The 24817-nt window shown below is 39.1% G+C and overlaps 1 protein-coding gene across 13 annotated transcripts in view; it reads right to left on the bottom strand.

Moving 5' to 3' along the window:
• Positions 1-4134: 4134 nt before the first annotated feature.
• The window catches only part of LOC143019641 (uncharacterized), a 264093-nt gene continuing 243410 nt past the window's right edge, over positions 4135-24817 (bottom strand). For 12 of the 13 annotated variants that reach the window (XM_076175469.1, XM_076175470.1, XM_076175472.1 and 9 more), the window contains 5 exons: positions 18546-18703; positions 17908-18398; positions 17605-17693; positions 17012-17379; positions 4135-14505 (listed from right to left, as the gene is read on the bottom strand). In XM_076175469.1, the coding sequence (XP_076031584.1) occupies positions 14079-14505; positions 17012-17379; positions 17605-17693; positions 17908-18398; positions 18546-18703 (1533 nt within the window). In that variant the 3' untranslated portion in view covers positions 4135-14078. The remainder of the gene's footprint in view (positions 14506-17011; positions 17380-17604; positions 17694-17907; positions 18399-18545; positions 18704-24817) is intronic. The other variant, XM_076175462.1, reaches the window with a different exon arrangement.

The raw sequence follows: 24817 nt of genomic DNA, 5'->3' as shown, positions 1-24817 counted from the left end.
TTTCTGAATAAACTTTTTTGACTTCTTTGTTTCCAATTTTATACTGTCCCAATACTCTATTTTTACTTTTTCCAAATTTCATTAAGCTACATTTTTTAATGTTGAAATTCATCTCGCTTTTCCGACTCCATTCCCATATTTTGTCTGGGTCTTCTTGTAGCAATATGCAATCTTCTTCTGTTCTTACTCTCGAGTAATTTGGCATCGTCAGCAAAGAAGTTCATGTAACAGTTTACTCCCTCATCCATATCATTTATATATATGGCAAACATTAAAGGAGCCAGTACAGAGCCTTGTGGGACGACACTTTTCACTTCTTCCCAGTTCGAATCTTTTTCTCCAAGTACCACTCTCATTTTTCTTCCAGTTAAGAAATCCTTCATCCATTCCAGCAGTTTACCTTGTTTTCCTCCTATTATTTAAATTTTTCTTATTAATTTTTTATGTGGTACTTTGTTTAATGCCTTCTGCAAATCCAAAAAGACGCAATCTGCCCAGCCATCTCTTTCTTGTATTATCTCAATTAATCTTGAGTAAAAGCAGATTAGGTTTGTGGGGCATGATCTTCCACTTCTAAAGCCAAATTGTTTGGGGTTTATTATATTATTTTCTTCCAAGTGTTTGTTCCATTTTTTTCTGATGACCTTTTCCCATATTTTTGCTACTGTGCTTGTAAGGGATACCGGTCTGAAGTTTGTAGGATCTTCCCTATTTTCTCCTTTATATATATATATATATATATTTTTTATCTTAGGAGGTGCTAAGATAAGAGGGAGGGTGGAGGGGTGTGGAGTGTATTCAGGGATGGAATGGGAGGGAATGATTTTATGCCTTTTCCTTTTTGGCTACCTCCCTTGTAAGGGGGAAAAAGCCTTGGTATATGTATGTATATATTAGTACTATGTTTGCATCTTTCCAATCTTGCAGCACCTTTCCCTCTTTGAGTGAGAAGTTAATTATCTTGTACAGTTTATCTGTCAGTTCATCTATACACTCTTTCAGTATCCAATTTGCAATTCCATCTGGTCCATGCGATTTCCTGACATCTAAGTCTTTCATCGTGGGTGATCTTTCTTGTTGTCCATCTTCCCACGATTGTGAGCTCTCAATTGTAAAAGCAGATCTAAAATGTCTGATCATAGCTTCTGCCACCCCTGTGTCACATATATATATTCTTTATCTCCTTCACACAATTTATTTCATGTTTATCTTTTAGTTTTTCATTTATATATCTGTAAAAGAGTTTAAGTTGGTCCTTACATTTGCCTATAATATCTTTTTCATAATTTCTTTTTTCTTTCCTGCATATTCGTTCCTAAGTTTTACATACGTTTGCCATTTGGATGTTTCCCCCCCCCTTTTTTCCAGGCTTTATCTCTCCTGTCTCTAGCCTCACTACACCTTTTGTTAAACCAACACTTTATGTAAATCTCTTTTTGTTTCTTTTTTGGTATATATTTGTTGATTCCTTCCCAGTTTGTGTTTTGGAATTTTTTTCTTAGTTTAACAAAATCCGTTTTGTTGTGGTTCTAATGAGTTGTTTGTACACTGTAATGGGTGTTTCTGTTTTCTATATTCTGTGCTAACAAATGTTCTGTGATGTTCAGTTTCAGTACACATGTAAGTACTGAGTGTGTGTATACATACAGATATATATATATATGCATAAGTAACCACTAGGAAAAGTAAAGTAACGAAGCAGAGCGCTTTCATATAATTACACAGAAGATGTAATTATATGAAAGCGCTCTGCTTCGTTAGTTTACTTTTCCTAGTGGTTACTTATGCATTTGTGAACACACATTCCTAGTGTTTTTATTGCATATATATATTTGTATGTTGCGGGTCCCTCATAGCAAAAGAACTTCTCTGCTCTAGAGCTCTGGCAATGGGATCAGGTGAGCAGAAAAAGAGGGTGGATAACATAGGGTTGAGCCATGTGAAGAAATGAAAAGTGATATAATGTAAGGTAAAAAGAAGAAAAAAAAATTCTAAAGGTAGGTAAAACTGATCTGATGGCCATGGCAATTGGTGGAGGAAGCTGGGATCTTGATACTGGTTCTGATAATGATTATAATTAAATTAGTGACAAGACAGGTTTAATATGGATCAGCTATAAACTGGAATGACTTCAATGAATTATCAATGAAATTCATGGAAGACACAATAAGAATAATGAAAGCTGTGTCCTTAACATTTATCAGTCCTGGGGGTGAGATCAGAATGTTTGGAAAGTCACTGAACTGATATGACAAATTTAAAAGAAAACAAAGAGCTTGACAGCTTGAAAGATGATTATGACAAGTTAACAGAAAAGAGACTGGCTGGAGGACAGGGGGGAAAGTACTGAGAAAGCAAGGGGGGCAAGAGGATGAAAAGTCCGATTCAATAAAATGATAGAACATAAAAAGAAAGATAAAGGGAAGGTGTGGAAAAGGTGTTACAGGTACCTAGAGAAATGGTGATAAGCAGTGGTGGATAAAAACAAATGTAGCCTACTATTATTGTAAGATGGATTTAGGAAGGAAATGAGGGCAAAAAAGCAAAGGAAATTAAACATGTAATTATGAACAATGAGGAAGGCTCATACTAAGAGACAGAAGTATTTAGGTTAAGAAATTATGTACAAGGAGGGGCACAGCCAATGAAAATAAAGTTTAAATCACAAAAAACAATAAAAAAGACAACTACTAAGACAAGGAAACTAGCAAAGACAAGTTTGAGAATGGTTGGGTAAAGAAAGATTCAACAGAGAAAGCAAGAAAATAAGAAAACTGAAAGATAATGAGATAAAGAAAAGAAGGGAAAAAAAAAGAAGAGGAAGTTAAAAAAATGTGAGACGAGATAATCAGAACAGAGGAGGAAATGGATTTAGGAAATTTAATCAGAGATGACCTACTGCCAGATATAATCCTATAAACAAAATCATGGAAAAACATATGAAATGTTAACAAACACTGGAGTGGCATTTCATTATGTGGATGAGGATATGATGAAACACTAACTGAAAATCTAATCTGCCCTAGAGTGAGACATACAGCATCAGTATAGTTACCATGTAAAGTGACATAAGAAAAATAGAGAGAATAAAAAGACAGCAGCTAGTAGGATTCCTAGCCTGGCTGACATATATGAGGAGAGATTGGGAAAATGGAACTACCCACATTGCAGGGGCAAAGGATCTACTAGTGTGGATTAAAGAACAACCAAAGGTCATTGCAAAAAACTAAAGAAGATAAATTGCTTAAAATGTGTTAGGAAGAATAGCTTTACACATTAATGCATAATTTTTTGTGGAACAAATTAAATGAAGAAGTAATCCAGATCAACAACACAAGTTTGATAAGTGGAGATAAGAGATGGTATCCCATGTACATAGCTCTAACCTTGTACACTACTATTAGGTAAGTAGAATTAAGTAGATACATGTATATATGAACACGTATGCATGCAACTACAGTGAGACCTCTCATTAACGAACGCCTCTCATTAACGGACGTTAATTAGCTGTGTTTGCGGTGTTTTTGCTGTGTTTTCGGTGTTTTGGAGTGGTTTTTGGGTGGCATAGTGATTGCACGCACTAAACAACAGCACCAAAAACACAGCGAAAACACCGCAAACACAGCTAATTAATGTCTCACTGTATATACAAACTCTACTCATACAATATCTAATTAAATGACTATACGTACAAGCCAACTGGAATTAAAAAAATATGGTACATGTCATCCTGTGAAAGGGACAGGAATATTATATTCCCCTGTATTCCATAAAAGCTGATTAAATGGGGAGAAACAAGGGGACTAGGTAGACCTTTTACATTTTTCTCATGCACATGAGTCATGGCAAAAAGTGTGTTTTGGCTCATCCACCCACTTATAAAGGGAATTAAAAAATTTATATGTTTATGTGTGTCACATACACATTAACATATTGAATACACATCTGAATAACAACTCTCATCGACAACAATTCCAAATCTTATGGGCACATGTGATTTCTAGTGAATGTGTCTTCAAGTTAACAAACAATACACATTTTATTTTTTTCAGATAATGCTTATGATGTTGATCTTTTTGACTCGTCGAAAATCAAGAAATATCTCATCCTTAAGGTAAAAATGAAACCCAAGAATGGCAGCAAAGTGTAATGTGATTCCTGATACTGCTGCTGCTGCTGCTGCTGGGGCAGGGGAGGCTGGAAAGGCTTCACATCTCCCTTCCTCGGACAAGTTTGTTAGGTCTTACATTATTATATCTTTCTTGCATTTTGTAAGTTTTTGCAATAAATGGTCAACCTGAACTTACATTACTGATTTGATTCACAACTTGGATTACTCATTACCATAAAGTATAATTCATGTTAACATTTTTAAATATTCTTTATACCCATAATCAAACCTCCAATGCACCCACAAGTAAAGCAGTCACATATTTAATTATACATTTGTATGAAAAGAAAAATAATCCTTAATATCTTTGTCTACAAACACACAGTTGTATGACTGTATTTTGTGTATATCCAAGAATGCTGGCATGGAGGGAAAAGGAGACGAGTGATGACATTCATGATGTCCTTTTAAATTTCCCTGAACAATTCAGCAAAACCAATTATAAATAAAAATATAAAACTAAAATCCTCCTTGCTCTCCATCCCTTTGACACTGAGGCCATCCTGTACAACACAAACTCAGCAAATTATGCATAGTCTGCTGTTACACTACCAGCACTCAATATAAGACTAATAAAACTAAATATAAGACTTTTACTTCCAGTTGTTTCAGCGGGAAAGACCTACTGGGTCAGTGTTGTCATTGCCATAGACTATTAATATAGATAAAACACATAAATTTCTCTTAGCAGTCAAAAGTCATCACATTTTGTGACTTCAAAAAATACCATTCAACTATGTGCCTAACTTTTTCTTGCAAACTAAGGAATTCACCCTCACTACTAGTTATCACTAGTAATATTAACTTTAAACTATTTATTACTATGATAATTTTCCAGAGTGTTTGGCACATTCAACCTGAACTTAGGAAAGCGCCGATCCCGCAGTGGAAAACCTTACCATTTCCTTTGGCACAAGTCCCATCAGCCATCCCCAACAGCATCACAAGCACTTCGCCAGTAAGGGCCACCTTATCCAATTTCTCACTAACTCCTGCATAGATGGGCTAAAGGACTAGGGGAGGATATTTGCAGGCCTCAGGGCATGGCAGCAACAATGTGAACAATGTTGGGAGAGGAAAAAAAAATACACAGAAAACTTTAATGATTGTGTTGGTAATATGTGGTGAATATGGGATGGATGTGGTGGTGTGTATCTTTAAGGACGTGGGAATAGGGGTAGTCATTGTTGTTGGGTAGCCCACAGTATCAATGGATTATGACACTATAGTTTTTGAGGAAATTAATAGCCCTCCTGGGCTCCAACCAGAGGTCCTGCACCCCTAAAATGTTGTCTTCATGTGTGTGCTGCCAGTGCTGTTCAGTCTGTTTAGTCTAGGGGTAGTGGTGATGGTGAGGAATGGTGGATAGGAAGGTGGAAGAAGAAGATGAAGAAGAAACTATTACTGATACTGACTTAATAAAAATTATCATGAAGTTCTAAAAGATTCCAGAGGGTGAAATGATTGAAAAGAAGAATAGTGACAATAAGTAACTATAGATTGCAGACAATAATAACATGGTTTAAATAGGAAACACTTGACTTGAAGAAGTACTCAACCTTTGGACAGGTTACAACTGTTGGCATGGGAACTTTAGACCAAGACAGGGTTCAGCATATTCTGTAGACATATTTTAGGATTTTACTTGACTACAGGGCTAGAAGGCTGCCTTACATTTTAGGGCTGGCTGAATACTCCATGCACAGGTTTACAGAACATACTAGAATGGTAAGACAGGCTAATGAAGAAAACTAGACTGCCAACAGGTATGAAGAGTACATAACAATATGAGACTGAAAGGATATGCATGACATTCACTTTTGCCTAAAATGAATGGTTTTACAGAAAACAAAATTGATGGGCTGTACAGTATATGCAGGCAAGCTGGTTTATATGATTATCAGAACTGCAGGGCAGAAAGATATGAGTGGTTATTAGACCAAAGCAAACTGGACAGTTGGACTGACAATCTGGTATGTGGGACTGGTGAACAGAAAAGATAAATTGTGGCTGCTGAGTTGGCAGGATATTTAGGACTTCTGAACCAAAATAACATATAAGATTGTTGAAGTGACAGGATATGTCTGCAAGGTTGACTGGATACACAACACTAGTTTTGGATTTACAGGATATGTAATAATGTTGGATTGACAGGATACATAGGATTGTTCAAGAGATAGGATATGTAATTACTTGCTTGGCATAATACATAAAGTGGTTAGGTTGACAGTTCCTTCAGAACTGTTGGGATGAAAGGATCAAAGCAGCAGGCAAATGACGAAGTGTGGGGGCTGCTGAAGGAGGAAAGAGGCTGGACTGACAATTCATTTTGTGAAGTTCAACAAAAGTGAGGGTAAGACTTAAAGCTTGTCATTCATACCAAGGAAGACCAAGGAAGATGTACAACAGTGCCCCGCCCATACATACATTCTAGGTGGTACTCGATCCTTGCAGAATTCTTGGTCAGGTGGTTACGATGCTGGGAGTAATGTACTCTCAATTTATTCACTTGATGCTTTGCACAGATGCATCAGTGTGTTTGGTTGTTTGTCTGCAAATGTATGTGCCTGTACATGTATGTACGCATATTTACAAGATACTGAGATACTAAACAAGTTTTATGAAAAAAGTTCAATTTGTAGTTTTGTGTGTATCACATACTATAGTTGTCTCATACTAATTTGGTCTATAAGCCATGCCCCCTGGCACTGCTCTCCTCCTTTGGAAGTCACTGATTGGTTTACATAATGCTTGGGCAGTTGTTCAAGTCTTTTAGGCTTAATGTATTTGCAATTATAACCATTAATATTCTGGCTACCTCCATTGTATGGGTGAAGAAGCCATTAGGTATATATATATGGATAGATTATTATTTTCCTAACCTTGTTTACAAAATTGGTAATAAACAAAATAAATATCAAGGTATTGGCACATCAAGAAAGATGTGAAAAAAAAAAAAAAAAAATCTATCAGCAATGGCTAGTCAAACATAAAAATGTATTAAGAATTACACCAAATACTAATTAAGATATTAAATGGTATACACTGTCCCACAACTTGCAATCCCTGTATATGGCTGAAGCACCTATACATATACATACCTACATTAGGATTAGTATCACAAAACTTTCACTCTCTATGAGGGCTTGTATGGTGTCTCATTATGAAGAACTTTTTATAGCATGGGAATTTAATGTAGTATGCCTGTACAGTACAACAAACTTTCTTGTTGCCATGGAATCTTGAAATGTCTCTACTCCTGACTTCTTCCCCAAGTAGTGTTGATCTAAGCTGTTCATCGAACAGGCCAACAGTATTACCTTGCCTGCTATGTAATCTTGAAGTGTCTCCACTCCTAAGTGCCTTCTAAGCTGTCTGGCCAGCAAAATTCCATATATATATATATATATATATATATTTACACACACACACATAAACACACATGTAAAAGTCTTACAGGAGAGAGACTGGACAAAGTTGACAGATGTAAGTATTCAGGGTCACATGTAGCAGGGAAAGGAGGAGTGGGGGTTAAGTTAAACTGAAGAGTGATGAAAGTAAGTAAATGTCATGGGGGAATAAAATATGATGAAAAATAGGGAATGGAGTGAACTTGAGGGGACAACTGAAAATGAGATGGATGGATGGGGTGAGGGGTGACTTGAATAAAGGGGGAAATCTGTTGGGCAGGGAAAGTAGAAGGCAAGAAATAGGTGTGAGTGGAGAATGGTTGTGAATGGACTATAAATTGATGTGGCTCAAAATTATTTCTTCTTGTTTTCTTTATTTTTGCATGGTGGAATGAAGAGGGAGGGGCAGCATGTAAATGAAACAGTGGGCCCCAGCTATGGATGTGCTGTGTCTCGTTGCATTGCTTATGACCTGGGCAGTGGGTGGGGGTCAGGGATGACCCTTCATCTACAAGGAGCTAAGAGAGAAGGAAAACAAATGGGTAATAGATGGGAGTGGAATGAGTGCATGCCTTGGCTGGTTACCTCCCTTATAGGGTGTGAGTGTGTATTTACTTAATTGTAGCATACAGGAAAGGAACAAAGCTTTGTGGGTCCCGTCTCCTATTCTTTTTTATCATAACTAGCCTTAAGTTCATGTACAGTTCCAACAATCTATATCCTTGATTACCAATTATCATATTTAGATTTGAACTCATTCATTGTTTGAGTTTGGGCTATATCCAATGTGTGTGTGTGTGTGTGATTCACCATGGTCTTGGATCATGTGTTGGAGTTGTGATCAACAGCTATTTCCCTCTTGGAAGAGAGCTCAGAGCTTATATATGACCGATCCATGGGTAATGCTGTGATCTTACACGCACACCCCTCCCCAACTCCCTGCCCACGAGAGTTGGGGTAATGACTCGCAGCGCAGCGATACTGAAATTATTTCAGTCCTGGGTGCAATTCAAACCTGGACTGCTGTAGTGGTGGCTGGGAAATCTAACCACTATGCCATCGAGTTGTGTGTGTGTGTATTTACCTAGTTGTATTATACGGGAAGGGAGCTATGCTCGTGGTGACTTGTCTTTATGTCTTTCAGCATCAAGTTTTTTCTTAAAATCTTGAATAGTGTTTGCACACACAGTTTCTTTATCTAAATTATTCCAGGTAGAGTAAGTGGGAAGCTATTTTTTTTCAGATCTATAGTTATCTTTTCATGTCCTCTTGTTTTTCCATTGTCCCATTTTAATAAATCATTCCTATCTAGGATTCCCATTCCTTTCATGATTCTATAAATAGTCAGCAAATCTCCTCTTTCTCTTCTTTGTTCCAGAGTTGATAATTCCAATTTGGACAATCTTTGTATGGTAATTTGGAGAGAGTTGGTGCCAACTTTGTTGTTGCTCTTTGTATTCTTTCTAATTTCTTTATATTCTTTTTAGTACTGGGTGTCCATAGTGTTGCTGCGTACTCCAGTTTTGGTCTTATTAGTGTAACTAATATTTTTTTAATCATTTCCTCATCCAAGTAGTTAAATGCCACTTTCATTGACATTAATAGGTTGAAGGATTCTCCTACTATCTTATTGATATGTTTGTCCGGTGTCATGTCTTTGCTGATTATTACTCCAAGGTCTCTTTCTGAGTTCACTTTTTTGACTTCTCACCAATTTTATAATTTCTTGATATTCTATTTTTACTTTTTCCAAACTCCATTATACTATACTTCTTGATATTGAAGTTCACTTCCCACTTTTGAGTCCATTTCCAGATTTTGTCCAGGTCTAACTGTAATGATTCACAATCCTCCTCTGTTCTTACTTTCTTTAGTATTTTTGCGTCATCTGGGAAGAAATTCATATAACACTCCACTCCTTTATCCATGTCATTTATATATATGGCAAACATGTGTGGAGCCAATACCAAACCTTGCGGGACACCACTTATCCTTTCTTCCCAATTTGAGTATTTGTCTAATTACTACCCTCATTTTTCTCCCAGTCAGGAAATCTTACAACCATTCCAATAATTTTCCTCTGATGCCACCTACTGATTCTATTTTTCTTATTAGTTTCTTGTGTGGTACCTTATCAAATGCTTTTTGTAGGTCTAGAAAGGCATAGTCTGCCCATCCATCCCTTTCTTGTATTATTTCTATAGTCTCGAACAGAAGCAGGTCAGGTTTGTTGTACATGATCTTCCTTGTCTAAATCCAAATTGATTTGGCTTCAGTATATTTTTTCTTCCAGATGTTTAACTCATCTACTTTTGATCATTTTTTCACATATTTTTGCTACTGTGGTTAAGGAGACTGGTCTGTAGTTGGTTGGATCTTCCTTATTTCCTCCTTTATATATTGGTACAATATTTGTATTTTTCAAGTCCTGTGGTAACTTTCCTTCTTTGAATGAGTATTTAATTATATTCTATAATTTGCTTGTCAACCCCTCTGTGCATTCTTTCACTATCCAATTTGCAATTCCATCTGGACCATATGATTTTCTGACATCGTTTTTTTATTTGGTCTCTGATTTCCTTCTGTGTTACAGTTATTTCCTTCATTGGGGGATCTCTCTCTCTATTCCCTCACAGTTCTGTGAACTTTCAATTGCGAATACAGATTTGAAATGATTGCTCATAATTTCAACCATTTCAAGTTCTTCTGTATATTCATAATTTCCCTGGTACAGCTTTTCCCTTTCTTGTTTACTTTTTAGTTTACCATTTACATACCTGTGTGTGTGTGTGTATATATATATATCCCTAACTAAACAGCTTTTACCCACAAAATGAAGTGGCTTGGAATGGAATAGGAACATCCTCATCCCTTTCATTACTTCCTCCTTAAACCACAGAAAAGTTGTACCTCATTTCTTTTCCAGCAATACTGCCTGTTAATCCCTGCTGTACTACTATGGAATTGGTTCACTGTCTTTCAGTCTACCTGTTCACATATGGAACTGACAACTGGCAACTGCTCTCCTTCATCTACAATAAGCTGACAGTATAGAAAGAGCCCCACACTAATAAGCATACATGCATATACCAAGGCTTTTCCCCCCTTACAAGGGAGGTAGCCAAAAAGGAAAAGGCATAAAATCATTCCCACCCATTCCATCCCTGAATACACTCCACACCCCTCCACCCTCCCTCCTATCTTAGCATGTTTCTTTCCAAAGATCTATGAGAGACCCTGGGACTCTTGTCAGCCACTATGGGGATACCAGTTTCCATTCAGTGAAACTTGAGACAACAATCATCATCATTATTGCAACCCACTCCTATCTACTTCACTGTACACTTTCCAGATCCACAAAACACATAGGTACTCACTTCCCTTTCCCACAAGTTTTCTAATGGCACTATTTTAAAAATAAAAATCTGATCTCAACAACCTTAACTTTTATGAAAATTATAATGTTCTTTCCTCTGTTATTTCTTCTAATTCTCTCATTATGATCTGTATCATGATTGTGCTATAGAGCTCAAATAAGTAAATAAAATGGCTAACACTTCTGTGGTTTTAACATCTGAACTTACAACCAACCTTACAGATTACCCTACAACTGAAAAAAACTGAGACAGAAGTGCTCAGTCTGTATAAAATTAAATTGCCACTGGATTTGGATCATATCTGCATTATTTGTAAATATGATATACTTTGACTTTAAGTTGTATATAAGTCATGGCTTTACTGATTAACAATTACAGCAGCATCTGACAAGATGATAGTTCAGTTACCTGCTGCTGACTGTAAAGAGATGCAAGGCTTTGAGTAATTGTTCCATAATGTTCAATCTCCCTAGTGAATGAGCACTTCTAACTCAACCTTTTATAGTCATATAGTTGTTTTGGCCATATACAGTAAATGCAAACAGTAGGACAATATACACTGCAATGCTTAAATATCTGTATTTACTGTATCTGCTATGTGTATAGTATAAAAGCAATATGCAGTTAAGAGATTTCACTAGAAAATAATATCTGGCCTTGAGAGACCAGCGACGAGTACCTGCAAGTGGTGATCCTGTGAGGTAGATGTCAGAGAGAATCATCTCCCTGCCACCCATCTTCAAAACTCAACAACACCCTAACTTCCACATGAAAGTGAAACCCTGAGGTGCTGAAACTTTGTCTCAAGACTGGACCCAAGATCTCTCCCTACCAATACTGACTGCATTTCCTCCACTTTTTCACACAAGGAGAGCTGACACCTATAGACTGCTCACCTCCTACTATTACAAGCCATTAACAAACATTCCCACACAAATAAAAGTACAGCGTTTCTTCCAAGAGAGATCTATGGGAGAGCCTGAGGACCACTGCCAATCACTGTGGGTTGTGGGTTTCCAAATAGTGTAACTGGACACAAGTCACCATTATTCATATTCTTTTAAGTGTTAATGCCTTGACATTATGTCCTTTTTCCTTATTGCCTATTTCATAAATATGCTAAAGGGAGTGGAAATCTATCTGATAATCATAGATTAAAAAAATGTAAAATATTTGGTCAACTGCACGAACATTTTATATGAACCCCTGCGGTGCTGACATGGGAGATGTGACCGATTTTTTTTTCTTTTTTAACTTCATTTTTTTATTTTTCTTGTTTGGGATATGGGTGTGTGCTTTGAATTCATCCCATCATAAGGGTGGAAAGGTAGTTGACACATATATGTACATATATGCTATCACCAGTGTCCAAAGGATGAGAGGTGCCGTAGCCCATGACTTATAGGCCCAGCTAGTGAGACAACTATAGTTCATTCCTCAATTGACAACAAAGTGCACTAGCCTCATATGTTCTCATGTGGAATAAAGATAGATATACAAGTGCATACAGAAAGGAAAATGAAGGAGAGAAAGAGAGAGAGAGAGAGAGAGAGAGAGAGAGAGAGAGAGAGAGAGAGAGAGAGAGAGAGAGAGAGAGAGAGAGGGAGAGAGAGAGAGAGGGAAAGAGAGAGAGAGGGAGAGAGAGAGAGAGAGAGAGAAGAGAGAGGAGAGAGAGGAGAGAGAGGAGAAAAAGAAGAAAGAACGAAAGAGGATACAGACAGACAGAGGGAGACAGAGAGACAGCTAGAGACTACAATCCTAGGCTCTGGTTTTGTAACCTGTTCCAGTCCTCACATGCACAACACTCTTTACAAATAAGCCAAGAGCTTTTCATAGAAGACCTGCTGACTGGCACACAGGTGTCTGAGCTCAAGACTGAAGACTGTAATAAAACTAAGCTTTATCTGATCCCACCTACTCACCAGCTAACTACGATTTCATGAAGTTTCAACCACATAGTGTCACTAAATAGGACTAGATTTAAATATGTAATAGATTTCCCAGAGAAAGATATACTTTGTCCTCAAGCATTTCCATACAAAAACATATATACATAATTGTTTAAAATCTGAAAACAATACAACAATGTATAAGAAAAAGATTTAAAGAAGTCACTGTAAGTAAAAGACTGGTGCATGAATGAGTAAATGAATGCATGGACGTATCTGTACATGTTATCTGCACAAATGTAGTGTGTATGTGTGTGTATGTATGTATATATATATATATATATATGTACTGTATATGTGTATGTATATGCTGTGTGTGTGTGTAGTGTGTGTGAACACATGTGTGCGTTCATGAGTAGTGATGTAGGTGAGTGGAGATGAATCCTGCAAACCTAGAATGGTATGAGCAAATTTGTGATGCTCTTCAGCATCCCCCGCCTGTGCTGAAGTGAGCGGGGCACTACTGCTGCAGGACAAAATGTCATAAATCTCCATAGTGTAGTAAGGTGCTAAATCTCTAAACAACAACAACAAATAATCCGCTCATAATCTCAATCTTTACATATGTACAGTGCAATAAAGCTCTTACTCATGTGTGTATATTACATAACTGCAAATATACATTTTAATGTATAAAACAAGACCAGCATGTATATAAAGAGTAAAAACAGTATTGCTGTGTAAAATGCATCAAAGGCGTATGCAAGCCAACATTTGCATATCTGGGAACACTGGACAACCCTCGTCAAAGTACTCTTGTTGCCTTTATATATTTTAGCATGTCTACACTTTTTTATGCCTTGTATTGTACACACACATACTGTATGCTGTTTACTAAATATAGAGGCAGTGGATGCCTCATAGCTTACATAGAAACTCAGTAGGCTCTATGATGCATACATGGCAATGCATAACTCACAATGCATACATAGACATTGCATACTTCATAAAGTATGCATAAACATTGTATACTAAATACATAAGCATTGCACATTCTTTGTGTGAACATTGTACACTTGAATATTGGGCAGCCCTGGACTGTCTTTTGTCTTTTGGAAGATTTACTTTTATTTTAGTGTGAGCAAGCTAGACCCGGGTTTCTTGCCTCCACATTGCATAGCCAACACACCACGACCTATTTCTCCTTCTCCTCCTCCTACTCTTCCTCACCCTACCGTCGGGCTACTACAGGTCTACCTCCACTTCTTCCTCCTCCACCACCAACTTTCCTAGTTTTAAGGACCTTTAGGGCCTGGATATTGTTATTATTGTGATGGTGAAGGTCCACATTGTTATTATTGTTACTCTTGCTGTTATTGTTATTGTTGTTACTGTTGTTATTGTTTGAGGCCTTGGATGCCTTATCTTCCATGAGATGAATCTTCTTCGGCTTTAGACCACTACTGTTCCTTCCGTGCTGCTGTTGTTGATGATGCATTCGCATGCTGTGGGTAGCCTTGCGAAAGGTGGGAGGAGGTGCAGGCATAGGAGCAGATGGTGTGTGGTTCTTGCAAGCAGCTAATGATGTTGCAACTGCAGCTAGATTCAGAAGAGCATCAGCACCTTCAACTAACTGCTGCATATCAGAGGCCTCCTCACTGCAAAAAACAACAAAAATAATAAGTTACTGCAAACACAAATTTACCCTTTAAGGAATTCAATGTAAAGTCCCCAAAATCTTCACTGGTTTATAATTAGGTAAATACACACACAGTCAATCACAAAAAAGCACTTTTTAATACATACGTATGAAAGATCTCTTCCATCTTATGGGAGGGTGAGTGAATCAAAGAACACACTCTACACCCATCCCACATAACAATACTATGACACCCTATCTACCATGCTCTCAAACTCAAAGTCACCTTTCTCTTTTAGTTTAATTTCATTCACTACAAACACATCCATCTTTCTTCTCACAAGCACACTATAAATCTCTCCCCTTTTGCTCATAACTTTACCAAATCTATGTGCATTCAATAATTCAATTACTAGGGTTCTAGTTGGAGTCCTCCTACACCCTCCTATGCCTTAGCTACCGAGAGCAAAAATAAAGTGGATCTCTAGTTTCCTCACCCCATCTCATTCATTCTCCTTCTACAACACATAAGTGACCACCAAATTCCCCTAGAAATCAACCCTGATCCTGTTGTAAACAACAACTGGCTTATCTCCAATTTTTTCCCATATTCTTTAACCATCTCCAATCCCCAGCCCATTAGCCTTGCACTTACTTCTCACAACACCCCATCCATGCATAAATTGAACAGCCAAGGGAACATAACACATCCCTGGTGAAATCCCACCTTTACCTCAAATCACTCACTCTCTTCATTTCTAATTTTAACACAGGCTCTACTACTCTTATAAAAACTCTTGATTGCTCTTAACTGCTTTCCTCCTAATAAATATATCTGCAATACCTCCCACAGTGACTTCTCGTCTACCCTATCATAAAGCTTTTCCAAATCCATAAATGCCCAAAAATGATCCTTACCTTTTCCTAAAGCTTTCTCACACAAAAATCTGATCCATGCAACCCCTACCTTTCCTAAACCCTTCTTGTTCCTCACCAATTACTCCCTCTTCTTCTCCTTATCCTCTCAATCAAAAACTTCCCATAAGCCTTCTCAACTACACTCAACTGGACGACCGTGTTGTGAACAGCTGCCCAGGATGTAGCACTTCACCCCATACCATACAACACATAATGGAAGACTGCATTATACACAATCATGCACGCAAACAACACAACATACACTCTATAAAGGATTTGTGGGAAAACCCAGTTTCGGCTGTGGCCTTCCTTGGGGAGACGGGACTGCTCGGACAGACAGTCTAGGGAACGACAACAACAAACAACAACTACACTCAACAAACTGATCCTTCTGAAACTACTACACTCACACTTGTCCCCTTTTCCCTTGTAAAGTGGAACTATACAGGCACTCCTCCAGTCCTCCAGCACTCTACCCTCTTTTAGACAAACATTAAATACCCTCACCAACCAGTTTACTATCACTGTACCTCCCTTTTTTACACTCCTCATGACCAATGCAGGTGCCTTACCTGCTCTCATAATTTTTATAACTGTTTTCACCTCATCTTTCCTTATTTCTCGTCCATTTTTCTCATTCATCACTGTCGTTTTCTTAGTGCTTCCCACTGAAACTACCTTTCCCTCCCTATCGTCATTCACATTTAGCAACTCCCTAAAATACTCTGGCCATCTTTCTCTTACTGCCATCTCTTCCATTATCATTTCTTCATTTGCACCTTTTACCTTTTCTTTTCTACTTGATTTACCTCCTCTTCCTCTCTTAATTTCCTTCCAAAACATCTTTTTATTACTTTGAAAATTTTCTGTCATACTCTTACCCTGCTTAACATCTGTTCTCCTCTTTGTCTCTTTTATCTTATGCTTTACTTCTCCTCTCTTTTCTTTGTACTTCTCATATCATTCTCTCGTCCTATTCTGCACTAATCTGTGAATGTTCATTTCTTATCTTCTACAACTTTTTTGCTTCATCATCCCACCACTCACTATCCATTTCCTCCCGTCCTCCTTATTCCACACACCATGTTTGCACACCTTGTGACTCCCTCCTTGAAAAATCCCCATTCCTCCTCCACTCCTTAGGGTTCTGGTTGAAAAACTCCTTCCAGACCCACTTATGCCTTTGCTTTTTTTAGGCATGCCCCTTTTGGGGCTACAGAGAGTAGGATACCCATTCCTATCCCTGTCCCATTTTTGTTGCCTTTTATGACTCAAGTGGTAACACTCTGTGGCAGTATTCTTTCTCCCCCACCACAGGGTTTGGCAAAAAAAGGAAATGGATATTCAGAGAAGTGGTACAGGACAGTGTTAAGAGTGGGGGGACCAGCATAGTGGAGGGACAGTTGCGGTATAATAAAGTAGTATCATCTCTCTCTCAATAGAGATTTCCTCTATCACAGACTAAATGATGTTTGGCTCTGGTCCACATGGGCACCCTAAATAGACCCTAAAGTATCAGCTGCATGCTTCTGAGCATGTATAATAATAATATGGAAAATACATACATAATATTCTAATGAATGCTTTAGTAAATAAAGATTACCAACCTGTTTGCATCACTTTCAAAAGAGTCATCTGAAAATGCTTCATCTACACTTGAAGTTGGTGATCTTTTGACCTTGTGGTGCCGCTGTGGTGTACTGTGGTGGCTGGGCTTACGTGGTGAACTTTGATGATTTGTAGCCTTGGGTGTGTAGGTCAGCAGCTTTTTCTGTGGACTTCTACTGTGTGTTAACACTTTCTTTTGAAGGTTTTGAGTACCACTGCTACTATGTTGATTGAGATGATTGTGGTTGCGGTGAAGTTTGGCAGGCTGGGGTCCTAGAGTGGGCAAGTCTTCCTCACCATCCATGACTGAGTATGTGTGATCCTCACTTGGTGAGGAACTAATTACCATCATACGAGAATCTCCAATCTGGAAATGGAAGATGAAATCCATATTTCATTTACTGACATTGCAGTATTATCCTATGATAGGTTCTCATGTAGAATAAAGATGTATCTGCATGTGCAAGCACATAAGAGGAAAAAGAAAGAGGTTGAGTGTATAAGAGAAAAAGATTGATACATGAGAGAGACAGAGAGAAAAGAAAGAGATAAATTGCTGTGGGGGGAGGGGTACTTAAATCATGATACAAACCTCTGTATGTTTTCTCTTCCGTTTCCTCTTCCTCCTTTCTTCATACAAAGAAGCTGTGTCCTTTCCTTCCCTCAGTTTTGAGTAGGACTCTATTAAATGAAAAATATGATTCTGTCAAGCAAACTTGCTTCACCAAAGTGATGTGAATTATTGAATGTGCTTTAGATTAAAAGAAAATGGTACTGACATGTTTTGAAGACAAGATCATTCTCTTTAATGTGTCTCACAGGTACCCATCATTAGTCCCTCCATGATAATATATAGACACAACCCAGTATACAATTATAGTAACTACTCTAGTACCTATTACAGTCCTACCATTTGTAGGAGTAAGTATGGAAGGTCCATGCTTGAGAGCAAGCATAGCTGCAGCAGCATCAACATCTTCACTGTGAACACCCTCCCCATGAGCAGCCACAACAGCATCAGAGCTGCTGCTGATCCCACATCCAGCTGCACCCAGTCGTCTTGCCAAGTAGGGAAATAGTTCTGGGTTGGGCAGATTGAGTGCACTATTGCTACTGGAGCTACTGTTGCTGCTGCTGCTGTTGCTGCCAGTGGATGGCACAGTGGGTAAGAGTTTATTCCCTGATGCTTGATTGTGTTGCACAGGGGAAGTAACCTCTGGTGAGACAGCTGAAAGACCATTACTGCTGCTATTGCTGCTGTTGAGGCTACTGTTACTACTGCTGCTGATGCTGCTGCTGTTGTTACTACTATTACTGTTGTTGCTGCTGTTGCTTGTGTTGCCTTGCGAAGCTGTGGATCCTCCAGGTGGGCCTTGGTGATCATTACTGGAAAAGCATTTCATAACAAATTAAAAAAAAAGTTGAGGAATTGTGGTGTCAAAATCAATAAAAGGCACTGATGAATTATTTTTAATTCATTATATTTTCTTGCTTTTTTTCATCTCTCACATTCACTCAATTACATTTACTTACCTGTAAAGGACAGGTCTACTATTGTATGCAGCTTTGGTGAAGATCATGTTGATGCGGTCCAAGTTGGAGTATGGGTGGAAGGGTGTCTTACCTAGTGCTTGAAGAAGGTTGGGTCGATAGGCTGGGTCTACCATCCACAATGATCCTTTTCCTAGGTTCTGTGTCAATAATACAAGTTACTGGCATGAAAATCATCATATCTACTGCATCAGTGTATTTCATCTATGCTGTCATATCTTTTCACACTTTGTCTATAATTAATAAGATTACAAGGAAAATGGAAAATCAAAGTAATACTGGGAAAAGAGCAAAATGAGAAACTCAAAGCACCACAAAACTATATTTTCATTTATGTCCTTCTCTGCTACATCACATTTAAAAATCCTTGTTTCACCTTGAGGCATAACAACATGCAATTGCTGCATATGACTGGGAAAACAGATAAGAAAATACAAATGATCAAGCATCATGAAGGGGAAAAGTGATGATGTGGTGAAATGTGGAAGTAGGAGAGGATGTGTAGATGGAAAAGGAGGGGAGAAAGGATGAGGAAGAGAAAAATGATGATGATGATGATGATGATGAAGAGGAGGAGGAGGAGAAGAGATGGTATGAGGTGGACAGGAAGTAGGAGATCAGGAGTACATAATGTAAGAATGAAGGAGACTGCAAGAGACCATAAGGCTTAAACTAGGAATTTCTATGTCCATGACCACCTATGATCCCCATCCATAAAACTATCTAACCTTCTCTTAAAACAACTGATAGCTTCAGTCCTCACTACATGGTTACCAAGTTTATTCTTTTTGTTAACCACTCTATTAGGAGTGGGAGATAAGGAGTTGGAGAGGGAGGAGTATGAGGTAAGAAGAGTGAGAAGCAGAAAGAGGAGGAGAAAGAGGAAGAAAGGAGGAGGAGAGGGTGGAGAGTAGAGTGGTATTGGGAAACCAGATTTGCAACAGAGTTCAGAGGGAGGGAGGAGGATGTGAGAATTGGTGTGTGGGGTGGGCCCCAATTTTGCTTATGTAATTTATTGAAACCACTGTTGTTATGGCGTAATTTTATTAACTGTGTCTACGGCCTGTACATGAAGCAAAATTGAAACAAGTGATTGTCGCTCCTGAGTCGATTGGGGAGGGTGGGAGACTGAAGACGTGTGGAATAATTAAGAGGTAAGAGTGAAGATTTGAGAGTGTGAGAAGAGGGGAGGGAAGATGGGGATAGGAAACAGGTGAGAAAAAATGGTAATGAGAGAGGACAAAGAGGAGGAAGAGGAAGAGGAAGAGGAGGAGGAGGAGGAGGAGTGGAAAAGAAGAAAGATGGGGAGTGGAGGAGGGAAAGAGGGCAAAGGTGGGGGAATGTAAACAGGTTGGGAAAAAAGGGGGAAAGAGCACAATGGCAAAGAGGTGGGGAAGGATGTTGTTACCTTATGTCTGGTATATCAAAGGGATGTGGAGGAAGTTGTGGAGCAAAAGCAAGAGGAGGAGGAGGAGGAGGAGGAGGCAGGTAAGTTCGCCATAAGTCTGTGGTTGTTAAATAGTAGAAACAACCATCCATGTCCTAAAATAAACAAATAAATGAGAGAGAGGTGCGGCCACTTTGGGGTTCTCACTTGCTTCGACCTTTTCTTTTGCACATTTGAATCTCCTACTTCTTGACCTTCCCTTACACAGAGGCAACAACCGGAAGAAGATCCTACTTGGGAGCTCGGCACGCCAAGCTCTGCTGATCAAAGGTCCTGGAACTACCAGACCCATATCCACTGCGTCTCTTCTTCAAGAGTGCCACCATCACTGGCACCTTATCCCAAGTTTCCTCTTCACAAAACATCTATTTCCCGCGCCCTATGTACCAGCTCCTTCACTAGACTGTATCAAGCTCACGCTCCGCCCTGACCGACCTATCCATCTTCAGTACTCACCCCCCAATCCCTACAGAGCCAGCTAGCCAGCGAGCAGATCAAAAGGCATGGGGTGTGGGGGGGTGCCACTGGGGAGAGGCACTTTTCTTTTGTATCCAATCTCTTTGTAAAGTTTCGATTGGGGTGGAGGAGGTGTCTCTCTCTCTCAATTCCCTAACACTCCATCCACCGCTGCAGCCACTACCTTGCTCCCCGAGACTCTTCCCTCTACTTCCCTCCTTCGTTTGGACATCGTTTCTTCTCTAATGAATCTTCTAGACGTGGTGACTGCCACTTATCCAGTGACGGAAACGGGGGTTCAGAGACGGACGGACGTTGGGATACGGCGTGAACTTATTTCCCAACTGCCATTTTTTTTCGAACATGCTCAGTCACTGTAACGTAGCTTTATAGTAACTGCTGTTCCAAAAACTCACTCCAATCATTGCCACTCATCTACCCTTTCCTAAAATGTCGAATTACTTTGATACATCTAGGTACACTTCCCTCCTGTACCTTTTTTACTGCTATGCGATTTCAGTTCTGCAATTGGTCATATTACTGGTTTCTGCACTCGATCGTCCTTGCGCGCTTATGAACTATAGTGTTCACGCGAGCAAATTACACATATTATAACCTTAACTCCCATGATAACCGTTGTGGACTTTACAACGTTTTCATAATACTGAAAACATCAAATTTTATTCAGCAATCGGATGGACCTTGGCCCGGCGTGGAAAGGATTCTATTCTGCCACCTTGTCGATGGTGTTGACACGGTCGACCGACGCGTGGAAAATCCGTTACCACCGGTTCCCACGACTAGCCAGGAGCGCGTGCAAGAATGGCGTGCTCAGGAGAATGAGAGACCCCCCTTCCTCACACCCGTAATTTCGTAAAATTGCACATATATCAGCATTTAACTTAAGATGACGCATTATACGAAGAGCAGGTATTTAAAGACACGCGTACACACACTGCACGCGCACACACACAAACAAACCACAGTATACCTGTGTACTACAATCGGGCAGACACAACAAATGACGCGCGTATATTTATGAAATTATTCCCCACGTAGATTGTATACTTTCTAGAACTCTACGACGTGTTACCACGAAAACAATTACACTACTGTATACGTATAAATCACATAATGAATGAATTGCAGCTATGCAAACTTTGCAGATGATGCCAAGACCATGAAAAAGTTGAAGACCGAGTAGGATTACAAACTAGATAAGCTTTATGAATGAAGCCAGGAATGGAAAATTAATTTCAATCCAAGTAAATGTAAACCATTGGAGCTGGGAAAAATACAAAACGGGAAATTAATTGATAAAGTAAAGGATGAAAAGGACTTTGGGATCCTAATCAAGAATGATCTATCTCCAGAAAATCATATACAGAAAATAACGACAGACCTACAGTATATTCTGCTGAAAAATATACGAGTGGCATTTCACTATATTGACGAGGACTTGAAGGAAATTATTGAAATCCTTATTTGTCCCCAATTGGAATAGATGTAGTTGATCACCACACCTTAAGAGAGAAAAAAAAAAAAAGGAGGGAGGGAGATGGAGGGAGAGAGTACAATGGACAGCAATCAAGATGATTCCTAGTCTAAATAGCAAGGCGTGTAAGAAAAGAATGAAGAAAAAGAAAAGAAAGAAAGAAAAAAAAAAAAAACTAGAACTCCCTCATTGGAGGAACGAAGATAAGTGACATGTGAATTATACTTAGATCGAAGAAAGATATACAAAAATGGACAGAAAGCATATGCCAATACGGGATGAAAGACCAAAACGAGGTATAATAAAAAAAAAATGAAAAAGGACATTTGTTTGAAAGATGTTAGAAGGTACAGCTTTCCACATAGGTGCGTAGACTTATGGAACATTGGTTGATCATACAATCCAGGGCAATACCAAACACGAATTCATGGGAAAATTTGATGAGTGGAGGCATAGAGAGCGGACCCAAAAGCATGGTTCTAACCTCGTGTATTACAAATATTACAACCTATTATTACAAACTATATTACAAATTAGCCAATCCCTGGAACCTGAACGCATTCGATTTGACCAACACTACGACATTGAACAGTCCTAGCTACGTGTTTGATCCTCCGGACACTGGTGGAACCCCCCCCCCCCAACCCCGGCCCCCTCCCAAAGTCAAACAGGGGACCTTATTGACCGGCATATAATCATGAGAAAGCACGCAAACTACTTTAAGCAGTCGTACATGCTGAGGTATACATATCACACGAGCATACACAGAACATGAGGCAGTAACACGGAAATGTATTGATAGAAGGTTCGGGGGTGGGGTGGGGTGAGGGTTGTGTACATAATAACCAAACATCGACTATAGTGCAGTGATTCTCAACCAGGAGTAAATCTACCCCCTGGGAGCACAACATTACATAGTAGGGGGTAACTATATCATAACAGAAAATTGATTATCAATCCTGGAATACGTTATACCTGGCTCGTCACATTATATATGCGCAAAGGGAATGCATGTTCCCTTTCCTCAATTTTTATTTTGTGCTAAACCTTAGTAGCATTTTTTTGTCTTTATATTGCCCATGCATTTTATAGTGCGAGAGTAACGCGGTTAAATGGTCAAATGCATAATGCCGAAGGTGTGAAAAAATAGGGTTAAGAATGGCGGTTAGCATATTTTTAGTTATAGAAATAAAGTGCAAACACAGCTTTAGCGAATTTTCTAATCAATCTACATATAAAAATACAAATAATCACCCTGTCAGGTGCTGAGCAAATATTGCATTTCTGACACGTCAAGGTTTCGAACTTCCTCCACCTTCATTCTTTTCACTCTGGAATTTTATTACCGCTAAAATTTGCTTTCCCGCGGCAAACACAATTTGCCCAAACAAAAAGACCTTGGGGTTCCAGGGGTGGGTGGGTGGGATGGGGGAGATTATGTATTGAACAATCGCTCACTCGTGCACCAACTCAATGAACAAAATTGAATACAACAGCTACGTCAAGCAGGGCGGCAGTTGAAGCCGCGTCTACATCCGAGGTAGTGGCGACCTGGCCAGGACGTGTGTGCGTGACAAACGGTCACTTTGGTGCACGTGGCAACCACTTGGTTCTGCCACCCTTGACACAATCAAAGGGTTTCCCCCATTATGTCACTTGTATTTGAGGGAGAATTTGTGAGTGCCCACATCTCGAATGTACTGATCCGAGTGCAGGTCGCGTCTAAGACTAATTCCCTTTACACATGCGAGCACTGCCCAGGTTCCTTCCATATCAATGTGGTTATGTTTGCGCGTACGAAGTTCTGCCTGTGCTGTCCAAACGAAGCATGCGAATATCTTCTACAACGAGTTCATGTATTTTCTATTCTTTCCTTCGTATTTGTGTGTATATTTCAACGAATGTTTTGTTCCGTTATTTACTATAAATTGCTGACACCAATACACTTTCGTCATGTAAAACATGACGATAATATGATGAACGAAAGCAGCAATATATTCTCAACCACCATTTTCCTTGTTACTCCCACACGAAAAAATGCAAAGCCAACATAAAGGAACATTAAACAACTTTGATATCAAGGTTTTACACAAAATGAACTATGACCAAGAAAGAAAATATATATTCCACTCGTGTATATAACATGTAGCCAGCCAGGTCACAGTGCATTAACCCAGTCCAGTTAATGCCACAGTCGAATGATATATTTATCTTCATGTAATTTCTACACTCAGAAGGAGGAGGAGGTGAACACGTACCTAAATCATCAATAATCTTGGCTACCTCTTTTGAGTCGTGCTTCACGCCCAGTCTGGAATTCTCACCCCAACACCCTCCAACCTCCTTGCTCCCCACCCATCGCCTCATGACTTCGAAATTACGATCGTGAGCATAAATGCTGCCATTTCTCACGTTGTCATTCGGCTTCTTTTCATTGCTGCTATGAAATAGGGCCACACCTTCCAGAGTCCATGCACACACACACACACACACACACACACACACACAGCTTCCCACACAGAGTGATTGACGTCTGGAACAAATTGAACAGTGAAACAGTCAATACCAGAAATATACACGAATTCAAAAGCAAACTAGATGTAGAGAGATACAAAAACGGGTCATAATGAGCATAGCTCCAGGCCCGTAAAATACAACTAGGTAAATACACACACACACACACACAATATGATAATTGGAGATCAAGGATAAAGAGTAAGTTAGTTCTATACATGAATTTGAGCTTTGGTATGATAAACTGAAGAGAAGGAAATGGGACCCAACGAGAGTTGCTCCTATCCTGTATAATACAATAAGGTAAATATGCAATGAGATAGATAAACAGATACACAGAGA

Source organism: Oratosquilla oratoria, chromosome 37, assembly GCF_046742065.1.
Source record: "Oratosquilla oratoria isolate Oo_2021 chromosome 37, ASM4674206v1, whole genome shotgun sequence".
Taxonomy (NCBI): Eukaryota; Metazoa; Arthropoda; class Malacostraca; order Stomatopoda; family Squillidae; genus Oratosquilla; species Oratosquilla oratoria.
Note: the sequence above shows the minus strand (reverse complement) of the source record. Positions and strands in the feature narration are given on the sequence as shown.